Here is a 15816-nt window from a genome sequence, read left to right on the forward strand (position 1 = left end):
AAGATCTATCCGGGAGTATATTTTATGTGGTGCAGAGTAGAACGTGTAGTCTCTTTCTTTATTGTGTAGCAGCCTCCATATATCAATCAGTTGACTTTTATACAGAGTTTGCATAATATGATTTCTCACACTGAAAGATGTGGATGACTTTCCCGATGAGGTATCCTCTTTGGGATCTAAGGGAATATTCAGGTCTCCTCCCATAATCAAATGTCCTTCTGTGAATTCTAATAGGCGTTTAATTGTTTTGTCTAGGAAGGTTCCTTGATGTTCATTTGGGACATACACTGTGGCGAATGTTACCCCTATTCCTCCTATTTTACCCTTCACGAATAAATATCTCCCTTTGGGATCTCTCATGGAGTCTACATATGTCCATTGAATTCTCCCTGCTATCAGAATAGACACCCCCCTTGACTTTGCCTCTTGATTTGTCGCATGGTATGCTATTGGGTATTTCCTATTCTTTAATGTCGGAGTTTTGTCTTCTCTAAAATGTGTTTCCTGTATATACGCAACGTCAATACCTAATCGTTGTAGGTCATGCAGGAGGATTCTCCTTTTTTCGGGTAAGTTCAACCCCTTCGCATTTATTGATAGTACATTTAATTTCTCCATCTATCTTCCTATATTCCCTGTATCAGTTTAGAGCATAAACCTAGAGGGCAGACAATTAAGGAGGAGGGGGGGAGGGGTGGGATTGGTAAAAGTGGGTAAAAAGAACAAAACAGAAAAAAAATAAAAAAAAATAAAAAAAATAAAAATAAAAAGGACAAAAAAAAAAGAGAAGAAAAAAAAAAAAAAGGAGATATTCTCCTTTCCTAATATTAGCTATCCTGCTAATAAGAGTGGAAACACTCACCGTATTAACGGTATTTGAGCGTCAACCTATGTTTGGGGGGCGTGCTCCATAGGTGGCCTTCCGTTGTGCTCCTATGTGCCAGTCTCTTTCCTCCCTTTCCTTCTCCTTTCCTTTTAAATGTAATGCTTACACAAAAAAGATATGAGAGAGTATCCCACTTATAGGGACACCTTCAGTAGAATAGGGTAGAGAGAGAGAAATACAGGGAGCACAAACAAACCAAAAAAAAAAAAAAAAAAAAAAACACGAGCTCTAAGCTCCGGGTCTCCCTATGATTCCCATATTTTCCTTCCAATTCTCCCAAAAAAAATATAAAAATTGAAGAAAAGAGAAAATTCCCTTTGCCCCCTGGCTTCTCACGTTCCTTCATTCTGTCAATTGTGGGGGCCCAAGTGTGACTCCTATCGCCAAGTCCCTTTCCCTTCTCTTCTGCTCGTTCCCCCTCTCCATAAGAGAAAGGGAAGGGGAAGACCTACAGAAATGTGAGCATACATTCCTACTATATCTACTATCTAGTAATTATAACACATAACATTTAACATATTTCACATATACATATATACATATATATATACACATATACACATACACACATACATACATAGAAGGTTACAGCCATGGCCCATACCATTACTTTATATTGTACCCCCCCCTTATATCGAGAGGGTTATCTTTCATTATTCTATTGTTATGCCCCTTTCTCCCCCTTCCCCCCCATCCCTCACCACACCCTCATTTATTGGTCTCCACTCTCCAACTATCCAACTCTAGATGGAGGTGGGAGTGAAGTACAATCCAAAAAATATAATTATAATCACATTTCCCACTAGGGGGAAGGAGACGGAGAAAAGAAAGAGAAGGTTCAGTAATATCCCAACTGTTGGGTATCAAAGGGGGGTTCGAGAGGGGGAAAGAGTGGGACCACTTTTTTTCAATTTTCCAGCTCGCAGCTCTCTGCTTCCTCTCTATAGATATTCACCAATCGTATCATTCCATTTCTTGTATTGTCATTAAATGCATTCCCCAAGACGGGGGGGGGGGGGGGTGGGTCGACCTGCCCCTTCCTAACTCCACAGCATCTCGTCAGGGTCTGCTGGGTATTCTGTACAATGGGGGGCCCTTCTTTTGTGCCATGTGCATATTGTGCTCCCCAGATAGCGTACTACGTTGGCACCTGGGTGCATCAGTAGTTGTGTTGTGAGTTGTGTGTGTGTGTGTGTGAGAGAAAAAAAAAAAAAAAAAAAAAAGAGAGAGAAAAAGAGAAAAAGGGGGGGGGGGGGGGACACCCTACCCCTTTGTCGTGAGACTATATATATCGGTGTATCTCTGTGTTAGTAAGTGTCTGTGTTGTCTATATGGTTATGTGGCAATTATCTAAATCGCTATGTGTGTGTACGATGTGTTGTGCACTAGTGTCGTTCCTGTCGTTAATACTGGGTTCGTTAATTGTAATTGGTGTTGTTTGTTTGTTGGGGTGTATCTCACTCCCCGTGTATGTGATGTGAAAAAAGAAAAAAAAAAAGAAAAAGGGCCCCCCTTCCCCCATACAGCCCTCCTCTGGCGGGCTACGCTTTTTCCCTTGGTGAGTATCTTCCCCTCCCATCCCCCCCTATCCCCCACCTGAAAAGAAGAAATAGAGAAAAAAATAAAAAAAGGGGGCAGAAGGGTGAGGCAGAGAGAGGGGAAAAAAAAAACACACCACCATCTTCCACTCTCCCAGCTCTCTCCACCCTCCCATCCATATCTGCCTATTGGCCCTATACCGTTTACCTTATGCCATAACCTTTCATATTAAATCATACTATACCATGTCTTAACACTCCAATACACTCCATTCCTTAGGATACTTTCCTTGGAATGCAGTCCCCTATATACTGCCCCGTTACACCTGGTTTTCCCCTTTTTCAAAAAGTTCCCCTTTTTCAGAACTTCCCGACCGCCCCCCCCCCCCCCCCCCCCCCCATAAAAAAAAAAAAAAAAAAAAAATTCTTTGGGGGGAAGGTTATATGATCGAAGGGTGGAGGTATTAAAAGGAAAAAAAAAAAAAAAAGCTCCCCAAAGCTGGTCTCTCTCCATCATTTTTTTCTGGCCATGGCTGTCTCAGTTCCTTCTTTTATCACATTTCTTCCTGCTGGTCAACTACTTCCCTTCAGGGACCACTATTTGTCTCTTAGGGGATCCCCCATCTTCCCTGGTGTCCGCTGTTTGCATGTTCAGTGGGGTCCTCCCTTGCCCTGATTTCATTTGAGGCCTTCCTCTATTACCCGTGTATGTTATTGGTAGGAGCCAGTTTGGTACCTGGATTGATGTTGTCTCAAGAAATATAAATAGTTCTGGAAGCTCCGCTGGGGCTCTGAGCGTAAATGACGCTGCAGACTTACGAAATGTCACTGCAAGTGGGTACCCCCACCTGTATGTAGCCCCTTTTTCTCTAGCAAGGTCCAATAACTGCCGCAGGCATGCTCTGCGCTGAAGGGTGGCCCGGGACAGGTCTGGTAGAATTTTTACAGGCGCGCCCTCATATACTATGTCCTTTATGTCCCATGCTGTCCGGAGAATCGCTTCTTTTTGCTGATATTTATATAATCTACAGATGATGTCCCTTGGCCTATCTAAATTAAGTGACTTAGGGCCTGGGGCTCTATGCACCCTCTCTATCTCAATTTCCATCTGGGGTAATTTTAGTACTAACCCGAAGACTGCCTTGACTTTACTGTCCAAATCCTCAGTATCTGTTGCCTCCGGAACACCCCTAAGTCGCACATTATTCCTGCGACTTCTGTCTTCTAAAACTTCCAACTGTAGTTGCAGGTCTATTAGGGATTCGGCTGCTATGTCCATTCTACTACGCTCCAATTCCTCCACGGCTCTCTCGATGGCCCCCACTCTCTGCTCTATTGAGACTATAGAGCTTTCTCTTAACATCACCTTTTCTGACAGGGCACTTAAATCTTGTCTTACCGCCTGTAGGTCCTGGCGTTGCGTCTCCTCCATATGGCGTATCATTACCTCAATCTCCTGCCGGGTGGGGAGCCGCTCGATGTCCTGGCGTGTCGGGAGAGCTGCAAGCATCGCTTTGATCTCTGCCATTTCCATCTCTATTGCGGCGGATCTCACTGCAGTCGGCGTCTGTGTTTGGGTAACTCCTGCTCCGGAAGCTCTTCGTTGCGTTGCTGACCTCTCCCCCGCTGCACTACTTTCACCGCTCCGACCGCGGGCTCCTTTGTTAATTGCACTGCTCGCCGCTATGGACACTGGAGATGCCGAGGTAAGATATCTCTGAATGTCTCTTTGCTTGCTATCTGTTAGAGCGGCCGCTTTCTTTGTATCTGCCCGTGTTATGTATTTGCGGTCTTTGTTCATACCGCTCCATAAGGCGCCAGCTCCAGCTCCCGCCGTGAATACCGCTTCAAACCCCGCAGAAGATGCACACCGCTATCGCTGAAATCCTCATGGAGAGAACCCGAAGCTGCATGGTTTCCATGTCTCTCACGCTGCCATTCCTAGGCCACCGCAGGGGTTATTTTTCAGCTGGGTTCCAAAGATTCAAATTTTGCCTCCCTCGGTGAGCGGCGGGGTGCAGGGTATGGGGTATGGGGCGCTACCAGCGTGCGTATGCTGCTCTCTACTCCACCGTCTAAACCATTTCTAGATTTTATCAGTGAAATAGAGACTGTATTTTTTATTTATTTACCCCCCACCACCTTTTCACAGATTCTCCTCTTTCTTAGGCAATTTATGCCTTAATGCAGTTCACCAACATAAATGTCCTTATTCTGTTTTTCCACTCAGCATCTCTTCCACTCTCCTAATTTTCGCTCAGTAAAGCAGTGACATTCAGTGTGTGTACAAGTAAATAAAAGATCAGACCTACTTATGCAAGGAGAATGTTCAGTGCCGAGGGAAGCCAGCAGGAGGAGGAGGAGAAGGCACAGCCGTGGGGATGCTGGGGATGCCAGTGCTCAGTTCTGAAGGCAGGGTACAATGACGTACTGTGCTCCGAGGATCCAGGAGGGGGTCAAATTACTTCCAACGGTAAGCAGACCTGCCGATCTGGAAGTATGAAGTATGCAGCCAAAGGGGGGCTGAAAGCACCGAAGCCCAGCTACTGTTACTCTGCTCTGCTACCCACAGTAACCAGGCATCCAGCTCCACTCAGTTGTCCCCTCGATATCTAGGACGGGAAATAGAAAGCTGCTGGGGAGGGAGAGAGGCTGGTGGTTCACACGTGGAGCATCGCAACAGCAGAGGAGCACGCCCACACACGTCACACACTCACTCTATCATCCGGTCTGTGTCAGCTCAGCAAACCCCAAATCAAAAATGTCACCGCTGTTTCGCTTTATTCCAGACCTTCTGAAGAAGTGAGTATGTGGCCATTCTTTTATTAGCCTTTTGAAACCGCTGGGCCTCCAACCTCTCTGGTATCGAATCGGCTCCCGAACCCAGCAACAAAAGCCTAGCCGAGGAGCCCGCCGGGATGGGGGACATCGCACCAACCAGATGCTGCAGCTGCACGGCCAGGTAATAAATCCAGGGATTGGGAAAAGCAAGCCACCCCCCTCTTTAGGGCGTTGTAATTGTTCCAGTTTTATCCTAGCGGTTTTAGTGTACCACAGCAATTGCCTAAAGAGAGAGTTGACAACTCTAAATATTTTGAGTGTAATAACTACTGGGGAGTTGTGGAGCAAATACAGCAGCTGCGGCATTAAGACCATCTTAATGAGATAAGTCTTACCTGCCAGGGACATTCTCAACTTGTTCCAGATGTATATTTTATCTCTAAACCGAGTCAATAAGGGATAAACATTCAATTGACAGTAATCGGTCACCCTAGGGGAAACGTGAACCCCTAAGTATTTAAAGGAGGTCACTACAGGAACCGGACAAAGGGGCCCACCATTAAGCGCGGAGGTCCCATCCAGAAATAGCAGGGCAGACTTTGTCCAGTTGATAGTGAGGCCCGAAAATCGTCTGAACTCCGTGATAAGGGACATAACCTGAGTCAAGGAGTCCTCCGCGTCCTCCAAGAAGAGAAGCATATCATCGGCGTAAAGCATGATCTTCTCATGCATATCGCCATAGCGGAAGCCCTTAACTGTAGGGCAGTTCCGCACCTGGGCTGCCAGGGGCTCGATGGCCAGAGCAAAGAGCAGGGGGGACAGGGGACATCCCTGCCTTGTCCGCCTGCCTAGTGTAAAGGCATGAGACATCCTGTCCGACAAACGTATGGCCGCCTGCGGCGCGTCATACAGCAGTCTCACCCACCTCAAGAAGTTGGGCCTGAAACCGATCTTGACCAGAACAGCCCATAGATACTGCCAGCTGACACTGTCGAAAGCCTTATTGGCGTCAAGAGACAACAGTGGTCGACGGAGTCCGAGGGGGTCTGCATGTTCAAGTATAGGCGCCTAAGGTTTGTTGCAGTAGAATTGGATGGATAATGGTCAAAATAGACTTGTTAACTCTCATGGCCAGTGCTTTTGCTAGAATTTTCACATCACTTTGCACCAGCAAAATGGGCCTATACGAGCCAGGGTCAGGGGGGTCCTTGCCTGACTTCAACAAAAGGATAATATTAGCCCTTGTCATGGAGGGGGGAGTTTCCCTGACCTAAACGAGGAGTTAAAAACTGCTAGTAGTTTGGGCAAAACCACCCCCCCATATTGGGAATACACTTCCATAGGGATCCCATCATCTCCTGGGGCTTTACATGTGGGGAAGGAGGCAGCCGCCTCCGTTAGTTCTTCCAGAGTGAGTGGAGCCTCCATCTCTGCTCGCGCCCGACCACCCAGAGACGGAGGTGTCACAGCACCCATATAAGTTTGCAGCTCCTCATCAGAATAATTGATTGATTGATTGATTTTTGAGCTTGGTTAGGCGCCAAATGCCTACTGTGAAGTGAGCGTCTAAGCGCCGCTGGTGAGATGTTACTTTGAATCAATCCATGGTGAGGAAGAGAAAGGAAAGAGAAGAGAGGGCGGCGAAAGGAAAGGGTATCCAGCCCTTAGGGGAGCAAGAGGAAAGAGCCGTGGAGTGTAAGAGAGAAAAATAGAAAAGAAAAAGGGGCAGTGGGGATACTAGAAGTGGGGTAGAAGACATCATAGATGAATAATCATCACAGGATTTATACAGGTCAGCGTAAAAGGCTGCCAGCTCTGCTATAATCTGCTCAGGGTCATTCACCAGCCAACCCTGAGAGCCCCGGATTGCTCCAATGGCGGGGGAAACATGCTGAGACCTGGCAATTCTGGCCAGAAGTCGGCCCGTTTTCTCCCCCTCCTCATAATAGGCCTGTTTGGTAAAAAAACGCTTCCTTTCCGCGGCGGAGGCTCTCAATCGGTCCAGGGAATCCTGGCCCGAGATCCATGCCTCCCTCGCGGAATCCGACGGGTCCAGTACAAACTGAAGCTCTAACTGCCTCAACTGGTCCTCCACCTGTTCCAAAAGGATAGACGAATTATGTTTGATGGAGGTGATTTCAGCTATGAATGTACCCCACAAGCAGGCCTTGAATGCATCCCAGCCCACCGCTGCATCAGCACCCAGAGGATTATCCTCAAAGTATTGTTCTATCTGGCGCACCACCCGCTCATGTGAGGTAAAAAGTTTTAGCCAGAAGGCGTTCATTTTCCATGGGGCCCTGGGTAGGGAGGAGACCGGACAGGTGACCAAATAGGCAGCCAGAGGAGAATGGTCAGACACCCATCTGGGAAAGTACTCCACCTTTGGGACCATATGCAGGACCTGGGGGGACCCCACACAGAGGTCTATACGGCAAAGTGAGCCGTGGGTTTTTGAGAAGCAGGAGAACTGCTTGGTCGTCGGGTATCTAGCTCTCCAAACATCAATCCAGCCCACCTCCGCCAGCAGTCGGCTCAAAACAGTGCCCCTACCTCCCAACGGTGGTCGGGCTGGAGGATGTCTATCCAATCTGGGATCAAGGCAACCAATAAAATCACCCATAATCATAACAGGTACATCACATCAGGCTTATCCACCAGGTAAGACAGGAGAAGCTGCAAGACCTCCAAAGAAAATGGCAGGGGTTTATACACAAAGGCAAGTATCATTGTTACAGTAAACATTTTACAGTACAGAAACACATATCTCCCGAGGGAGTCCACTGCCGAGTCTATTTTGTGGTAGGCCAAGGATTTATGTACTAAAACACTCACCCCCCGAGAGTACGAGGTGTGGGTGGAGTGGTAGGTCTTGCCCACCCAGGAAAACCCCAAGCAACTAACCGTATCTTTCGTACGGTGGGTCTCCTGGAGGCCCACAATGGCAGGGTGAAACTTTTTCAAACAGGAACTAAGCATGGTGCGTTTCAGTGGATCATGAACATCGTGAATGTTCCAGGTCACAATCGGGCTGGTGGCCATGGTGGGTAGAAAAAAACATCACCGCCGCAGGCCGTACGCCCCGGGAAGCACAGTTCTGGGCTAATGGGATGGGGTATCTCCCCCGGCCAGGGCACAAGTGTCAAGTGAAAGATGAGCAAGCATGAATGGGTAAGGCCAAAAATGGTGTAGGTAGTGGAGCAAGGAAAAAAAGAAAAACCGCAAGTAGCGCAGCATATTGAGCAACAAATCAAGTGTTAACAGTCCCGTACAGACCCTCCTGGCTCGCAAAGTGCACCCATCAGGGGGAGAGGCAGATCGCCTCCTTCCACCCCTAGCAGGTTGGTCTGTCAGGGAATTCGTGCCAACCGGGCACCAAACAAATTGTCCCTTCAACTGGGACTCTGGATGAACATAGGTGTCACAGTGGGCAAAGATCCCCACTGCGGCTCATAATCCATCATAAGCATTCTCCAACTTCCAAAGCTCTGAACAAGCGCCAACAGTGTAGAAGATAGTAATAATATCCCGCTCTGTAAATATTAGACAACATCTGCCTGCAGGTAACATACCGGCCTCGTGAAGTGGGGACCGGAGTCTCACTCCCCCATATCCGCACCTCAACGTCTCCACAGGTCTTGTTCATTACGATCCAGCCAGTCAGCAGCTTCCGCAGAGGATTCAGAGAAGGTGGCTTGGCCTCTGGCAGTGACCCTTAATTTGACCGGGTACAGAATGGCATAGGTAACTTGGATCCTCTGCAGGCGTTTTTTCACTTCAGCAAATTTGGCTCTTTTGCGTTGCACCTCCGCAGAAAAATTCAGGTAGAACGATACCTTTGCTCCATTGTAGTGCACCGCTCCCTTTTCCCGGGCCAGTCTAAGTATAATGTCTCTGTCCTTATAGTTCAAGAGCCTGGCCGGCATGGATCTAGGCGGGTTACCCGGTCGGAAGGGGTCTGGGGGGAGTGCGGTGCACCCGTTCAAACGCGAACAACGTAGTGAACGCCTCTTTGCCGAAAATCTCCTGGAGCCAAATTTCCATGAAAGCCGTGGGGTCCTCAGGCGGTTCTCAATGTCGTCAGTTTTTGCGTTCGTCTGTGCTGATTGCTGTAGCGCAGATCTGGTATCTCTAGTAAGGGGAGGCAGCTGATCCTCCACCTCGCTAATTTCGCCCCTCCACTGCCGTGGTCCTCTCCCTGATTTTCTGGATATCATGCTATGAGAGATACAGTCTCTGTAGGCGCACCAAACTGCATTTTCAGGCCGTCCACCGAGGCTGTCACGGAGGTGGTGTAGCACTGCACGGCGTTGGCTGCGGAGCATCATCAGGCCTCTCAAATATGTCAGGCACCCGGTCAGAGGGATCCTCCAATGGCAGTGTGTCATCCAGGGCGAAGGCGCCATTTTGCCCCTGAGCCTCATGTGCCTGTGCCTGCAGTGGTGGGGGAAGGGAGCAGCCAGTGCTCTGCAGCTTTTGAGCATAGTATAGCATGTCTTTGGGCTGCTCCCTCCCCTGCTGTTTCTGGGCTTTGTGAGACTTACCGCCCGTATCCTGCTGCTTGTCTGCTCCACGCGCCGTTCTCTGAGGTAGAGAGGGGCCAGCCCATCTTGGGAATCCATGACAGCCGCGGCTGCAGATTCTTTCTTGCCTTTGCGAGTCATTCAGGGACCTGGGCGAGCTCCGATATCTCCTCGCCGTGGCTAGCAAGGTGAGTCCAAGCCCCCAGACCGAGTGTCAGCACGGGTATGGTGCGGGGAAAGGATCAGAGAAAAATCGTCAGCGGGAGCGCCTTGCAGTGCGACCGCTCACATGCCTGTCTAGGCCACGCCCCAATGGTTATATTTCTAGTTCAGAAGTCTGCTATCATGTTAGCTTACAAGCACTTTTTCTCTTATTGCAGTACTTGGACTGATCATGTGTCTATAGCAGGATGAACCCCCTACTCCGCACTGAGGAAGTAGGACGTGACTGCAGGGTGTGAGATGAATCCATGTGTGAGTTTTATTATAAATAGCAGCAGGTATGATTGTGCATTGAGATCCACCAAAATTCTTTAAATGTATCTAACTGGTTAGAGGTGAATTGTTTTTTTTTTATTGCTTACATTGTAACAGAAGAACATGTAGGTTGTACTCACCATTCTGTGAATGTACCGTGTGTGTAGACCATGGTCATCTCTCCCCTGACCAAAATCCTCTTCTACATCTTTCTTGTACTGTGGGCTTATCGCAATGATTATCATGACACCTATCTATCCAGGCCAGAAACATAAAACAGATGTTTTCTGTCAAATTTAAGGCTCTAAGTGAAGCTATATACACACCAGGTGCACATATTTTTGGCATTAGGTAATTATGGCACACGTAGCTGCTAGACATGTGCACACTGAAATATTTTGTTTCAGAATTTTGTTTTCACTACTCCCGAAATTCGTTTTTATTCACTTTGTTTCATTGAAAAATGCATTCGTCCAAAAATCCGAATTAATTAAGGTCGAATCTGTCATTGAAGGCTTATGGTGTCTGTCGAATGTTCTAAGAAGATTTGATGGAGCAGCTAAACTGTACGATGCCGCAATCGTACATTTCTGGTCGCATGTTCCATCTACAAGCTATAGAAAAATTATATTGTTGTGTGACACTAGTAATAATTGTATTTATAAATTATTATTACTAGTCAACCAACTTTCAAATTCTTCTATAGACTATGGGCTGAGCATTTGACCGGATATGTACGATTGCGGCATCGAACAGTATAGCTGCTTGTCGAATCTTCTTAGAACTTTCGACAGACAACATAAGCCTTCAATGACAGATTTGACGTTTGTATGTTTTTCGCTGCTTTGTCAGATCTTCGTCGTTCATGTTGAAGGGTCTACCCCAACACTGTCTCTATAATGTCGAATCTTTTCTCTCTATGTCGAATCCTTCCTCTCTATGTAGAATAATCTTGGACTAATAGGTAAGTTAGATAAAGCACATTCAACCGCAGATTCAATAGACACAGATTGCTATTGTCAGCGTCATGTCGAATCTTCTATCTTCTATCGAACTGTTGTAGCAACGAAAACAAAAAAAAAATTTTTTTATGTTGGATCTTTCGGATTCTGCCCGTTTGTTTTCTTTTTTTAAAACGATGACGAAAATAGCCGAAATTCGAAAGGAAATGCATTTGGACGAAAACGAATGCACATGTCTAGTAGCTGCCAGATAAAAAAATGTTTTATATTACTTACATCACTAAGATAACGTTCCATCCACCTAATGATGTCCATCCCCCGGAGTGATCCTTCAAAAATGTCAATCTAAAAATAAAAACAAAAAAGAGGGTGTAAGAAGTTTGTAGTGCATTTGATGTTATGAAACCCCTGTAGGTTTGTGATTTTATTGTAATATTTATTTTACATGGTTGTGCCAGTAACTGTTTTAGATATAAGCACCGTTTTGTGGTGGTTTACAGTAATGGCACAATATACGCACTGAAGGCACGAAAGCCACTGAGAGGCTGAGCTGGCCCTACAGCCCAGCACTCCAATGAGCGAGGAGGGGGAAGAGCAGAGAGCTGTGACTGACAGTCTACAGCTCTTTGCTTACGGAGCTCTAAAAACCGAACAATCAGTGATGTTCGATCACTCAGTTCTCAGTGCAGAGGAACCGGTGAAAGACGCAGCATCGGACTGAGGTAAGTATGAGTCTGAAAAAAAAACTGTACTTCTCTTTTTAAAAAAAATCAATACAAATTGCATCTTACCTTTTTTAAATGCTCTATTTTGGACCCTCCAGCAAGAAAAAAATTCTATATCAGATCTGTATATCAGATCTATGTAAGTAGATCTGTATATCAGATCACAGCCAATGAGACTAGAGAGGGGCTGAACCACGGCACTGTATGTGAATGGAGATGCGGAGTAACGGCTTAAGAGCAAGATTGTTTGGGTGCCCCAAATGCAAGCTGCTTGTTCTGGGGGCACTCGGCAGAAGGGAGGAGCCAGGAGTGCCAGCGGGGTATCAGAGAAGGGGAGGATTGAGGCTGCTCTGTGCAAAACCACTGCACAGAGCAGGTATGTATAACATGTTTGTTACTTTTTACAAATTGCCTTTAAAGTGTTACTAAATCCACAACAGTAAAATCAGTCTGTATATGCAGTAAACTATGATTATCATACTTACTGTGAAACCTAGGGGGTTAATTCTCCACATTATGTAAAAAGGCTGTTTGACCCTGTCTTCTCAGATCCTGTCCCCAATCCATCTCCTGGTAGTACAGAGCCTTGGAAGCAATCAGCACAGCTCAGTTTGGTGTGTATTGCTAAAGTTTTTTTTGTGTGGGGGGGGGCATGCATGTGATCTGCACAGGGCCAATTAGCACGGTCCAAACAGAGGGTCAGGGATCCTGCAGCCTCATAGGACATTCAGAGGAGAATGACAACTCTTCCTACAAGCTTTAACAAGTCTAAAGACTGCTTTATACTGCTGATGATAAAAAGGTATTTAGCAATTTACATTTACTAATAAAATTGCATTTCCGTGTACTGTGGGAGACCAGATATAGTGAATGCAGGGTCCTGGGTTTAGTAACACTTTAATATAACTTTAAGCCTGGGTGCATTATGAGCATTTTTATTATTTTATTTAATAAGTAGTATGATCTGCCCTATTTGTTGCACTGTATTGCTTTGACTAATGTGTAACATCATAATTAATTTCTTACATTGTTTCACACTGTGTAAAACTTTTCACAGATATACTATAGATGCTATTCGACAATAAAGTGAGTATTAAGTGGTTCTTACTGTCGCCTTGAATCCATTAGCGCAGAGAAGATTTGCAAGCTGTATAACTAGGGCTGCAGCATCCAACGAATATGTTATGAAAACTCGCCCTGCAAGATACGTCATATAGTAGGTCAACAATAATGCAATCAGTACAGAGGAAACCAAAATATTAAACCATACATGGAGGCGCAGAATCAGCTATGATGGCATGAAAAGTAGAAACTCATTTATATGTACACAATCACTTAGTAAGCAGCATACTTGCAGCTAAAGTGCATTTCCATTTTTGCATCAAAATTGGGATAACACCTACACTATATTTGTTATATGTCCCCATTCACATATAACTTATATGTTTTTGTTTGGCTGGGCTTCTCCTATGGATCACAGGAGTGCAGTTTGTTTTGCACTCCTGTGACCCGTTTTCAGCTGAGAGCGGGCTGAAGTCTGCTCTCTGCTGACATCATGGATGTCAGTCCAGGTACCTCATCATTGTGACAATAAAGTCTGGATCCACCAGGTGCCTGGAATGACAGCCGTTTGCCATCATTAACCCTGTCTGTACTGTGCAGGCAGATCTTCAATATCAATTGTAACTAAATTTGTAACTAAATTTGAACAAAGTCTGTCCTAATAAAAGGTTAAATGTGTAGAGGCTAGGCTTCTTCCATTATATGTTACTGAGGACATATTTAGGACAGGCTCACTTGACATTATTTAAAGTACCTTGCAGTTAGCCATGACACCTTCTATGGATAAACTTCTTAAAGGTAATAAGTATTTAAAAAAAAAAAAAAAAAGGCATGCTGTGTAAATGGGAACACATAATAAACATACAGTGGGTTTTTCTGGGCCCCTTACCATGTGATCAGCTGTCAGCCAATGACAGCTGATCACGCAATGTAAACAGAGTCGGTAATCTGCTTTTTTTCCCCTCACGCTAACATAATGAGGAGAAAAAAAGCAGATTACCGTTTGGAATAAATGGGACATTGGTCCCGCCCACTCCATACCCACTGCTGCTAAGCAGTGCCCACCAGTGCCACATACCAGTGCATATCAACACTGCTAAGCAGTGCCTACCAGTGCCCACCGGTTAGGGTTGCCAACGCATCCCTTTAAAACAGAACACATATTAATTACACAGGTTCTGAGGCTAATTTAATGCAAATAAGGCACCAAGTGAGTTTAATTACCTCCTTAATCAGCCACAGAACCTGTGTAATTAATATGTGTTCTGTTTTAAAGGGATGAGTTGGCAACCCTACCACCAGTGCCACCTATCACTGCCCATTAGTGCTGCCAATCAGTGTCCATTAGAGCCTCATTATCTGTGCCACCAATCAGTACTGCTTATCAGTGTCACCTACCAGTGCCACATATTTGTGTCGTCAATCAGTGCCCTTCAATGCCGCCTATCAGAGTAGCCTCATCAGTGCAGCTTCATCAGTGCCCACCAATGCTGCCTCATCAGTGCCCATTAATGCCGCCTTATCAGTGCCCATCAGTGCTGCCTTTCAGTGCCCATTAGTGCAGCCCATCAGTGCATCCCATCAGTGGGCATCATTGCAGCCTCATTAGCGCACATTAATGAAGGAGAAAAAATACCTGTTTACAAACTTTTATAACAAACTATGAAAACTGGGGGGGGGGGGGGTTAAAATGTTTGTACTTTTTTGTTTGTTTCGCAAAAAAAAAAAAAAAAACAGTAATTAAATACCACCAAAAGAAAGCTCTATGTGTGAAAAAATTATAAAAATGTCATATGGGTACAGTGTAGCCTGACCGTGCAATTGTCATTCAAAATGCGACAGCGCTGAGAGCTGAAAATTGGCCTGGGCAGGAAGGGGGTTTAGGTGCCCAGTAATCAAGTGGTTAAAACAGTGTAGTGGTTAGTTGCTACGAGTTACAGCATCCACACATTCCACCCTGCTGCCAGACATTCTTTAGACACACTCCTTTAGTCAATGAACAGTCTTTTGCTTGTTTTTTATTTTATTAGGGGATTGAACTTGGTTGGGGAAAGGGACTTTTACCTCAGAACACTTCTTCCTCCAGCACACTGACCGACTTTTACCTCAGAACACTTCTTCCTCCAGCACACTGACTGACTTTTACCTCAGAACACTTCTTCCTCCAGCACACTGACCGACTTTTACCTCAGAACACTTCTTCCTCCAGCACACTGACCGACTTTTACCTCAGAACACTTCTTCCTCCAGCACACTGACCGACTTTTACCTCAGAACACTTCTTCCTCCAGCACACTGACTGACTTTTACCTCAGAACACTTCTTCCTCCAGCACACTGACTGACTTTTACCTCAGAACACTTCTTCCTCCAGCACACTGACTGACTTTTACCTCAGAACACTTCTTCCTCCAGCACACTGACTGACTTTTACCTCAGAACACTTCTTCCTCCAGCACACAACTTTCTGTCACAGTCCTAGTAGTCCTGTCACACCATCAGAACATGACTAGGCCTCACTCTGAATAAGTCTCAGTTAATTGACTTGACTCTTTGTAGGCTGGGGCCTGCAGTACCCATTTATGGCAGCAACTGTTTACTTGAGAAGATTAAATGGTGATGGACTACTGATCCCAGTAAGTCCGACTTGGAAAATCCTGCCTGCCCTCATGGGTGCATCAATTTGACACAAACTCCATGGACGTACGGACCAACCAACTGTCTCTTTCAGCTCCTGCTCCAGGACACCTCCCCATTAACATGTAAGGAGAGGCTCCCTCCCAGCTCCCAAGCTCCTCCACCTAACGTACACCCCCCTAGATGAAGGTTCCCTCAGGCACGACAGTCTAACACTCCATCCTTC

The 15816-nt window shown here is 45.9% G+C and overlaps 1 protein-coding gene across 1 annotated transcript in view; it reads right to left on the bottom strand.

Annotated features, from left to right (window-relative positions):
- Positions 1–15816, bottom strand: part of TRAF3IP2 (TRAF3 interacting protein 2) — a 58147-nt gene that overhangs the window by 24355 nt on the left and 17976 nt on the right. Inside the window, exons 5-7 of the mRNA XM_040350251.1 lie at positions 13001–13089; positions 11444–11512; positions 10346–10459 (exon numbers count right to left, since the gene is read on the bottom strand). Of these exons, the coding sequence (XP_040206185.1) occupies positions 10346–10459; positions 11444–11512; positions 13001–13089 (272 nt within the window). The remainder of the gene's footprint in view (positions 1–10345; positions 10460–11443; positions 11513–13000; positions 13090–15816) is intronic.

The sequence above is a fragment of the Rana temporaria genome, chromosome 4 (assembly GCF_905171775.1).
Source record: "Rana temporaria chromosome 4, aRanTem1.1, whole genome shotgun sequence".
NCBI classification, from domain to species: Eukaryota; Metazoa; Chordata; class Amphibia; order Anura; family Ranidae; genus Rana; species Rana temporaria.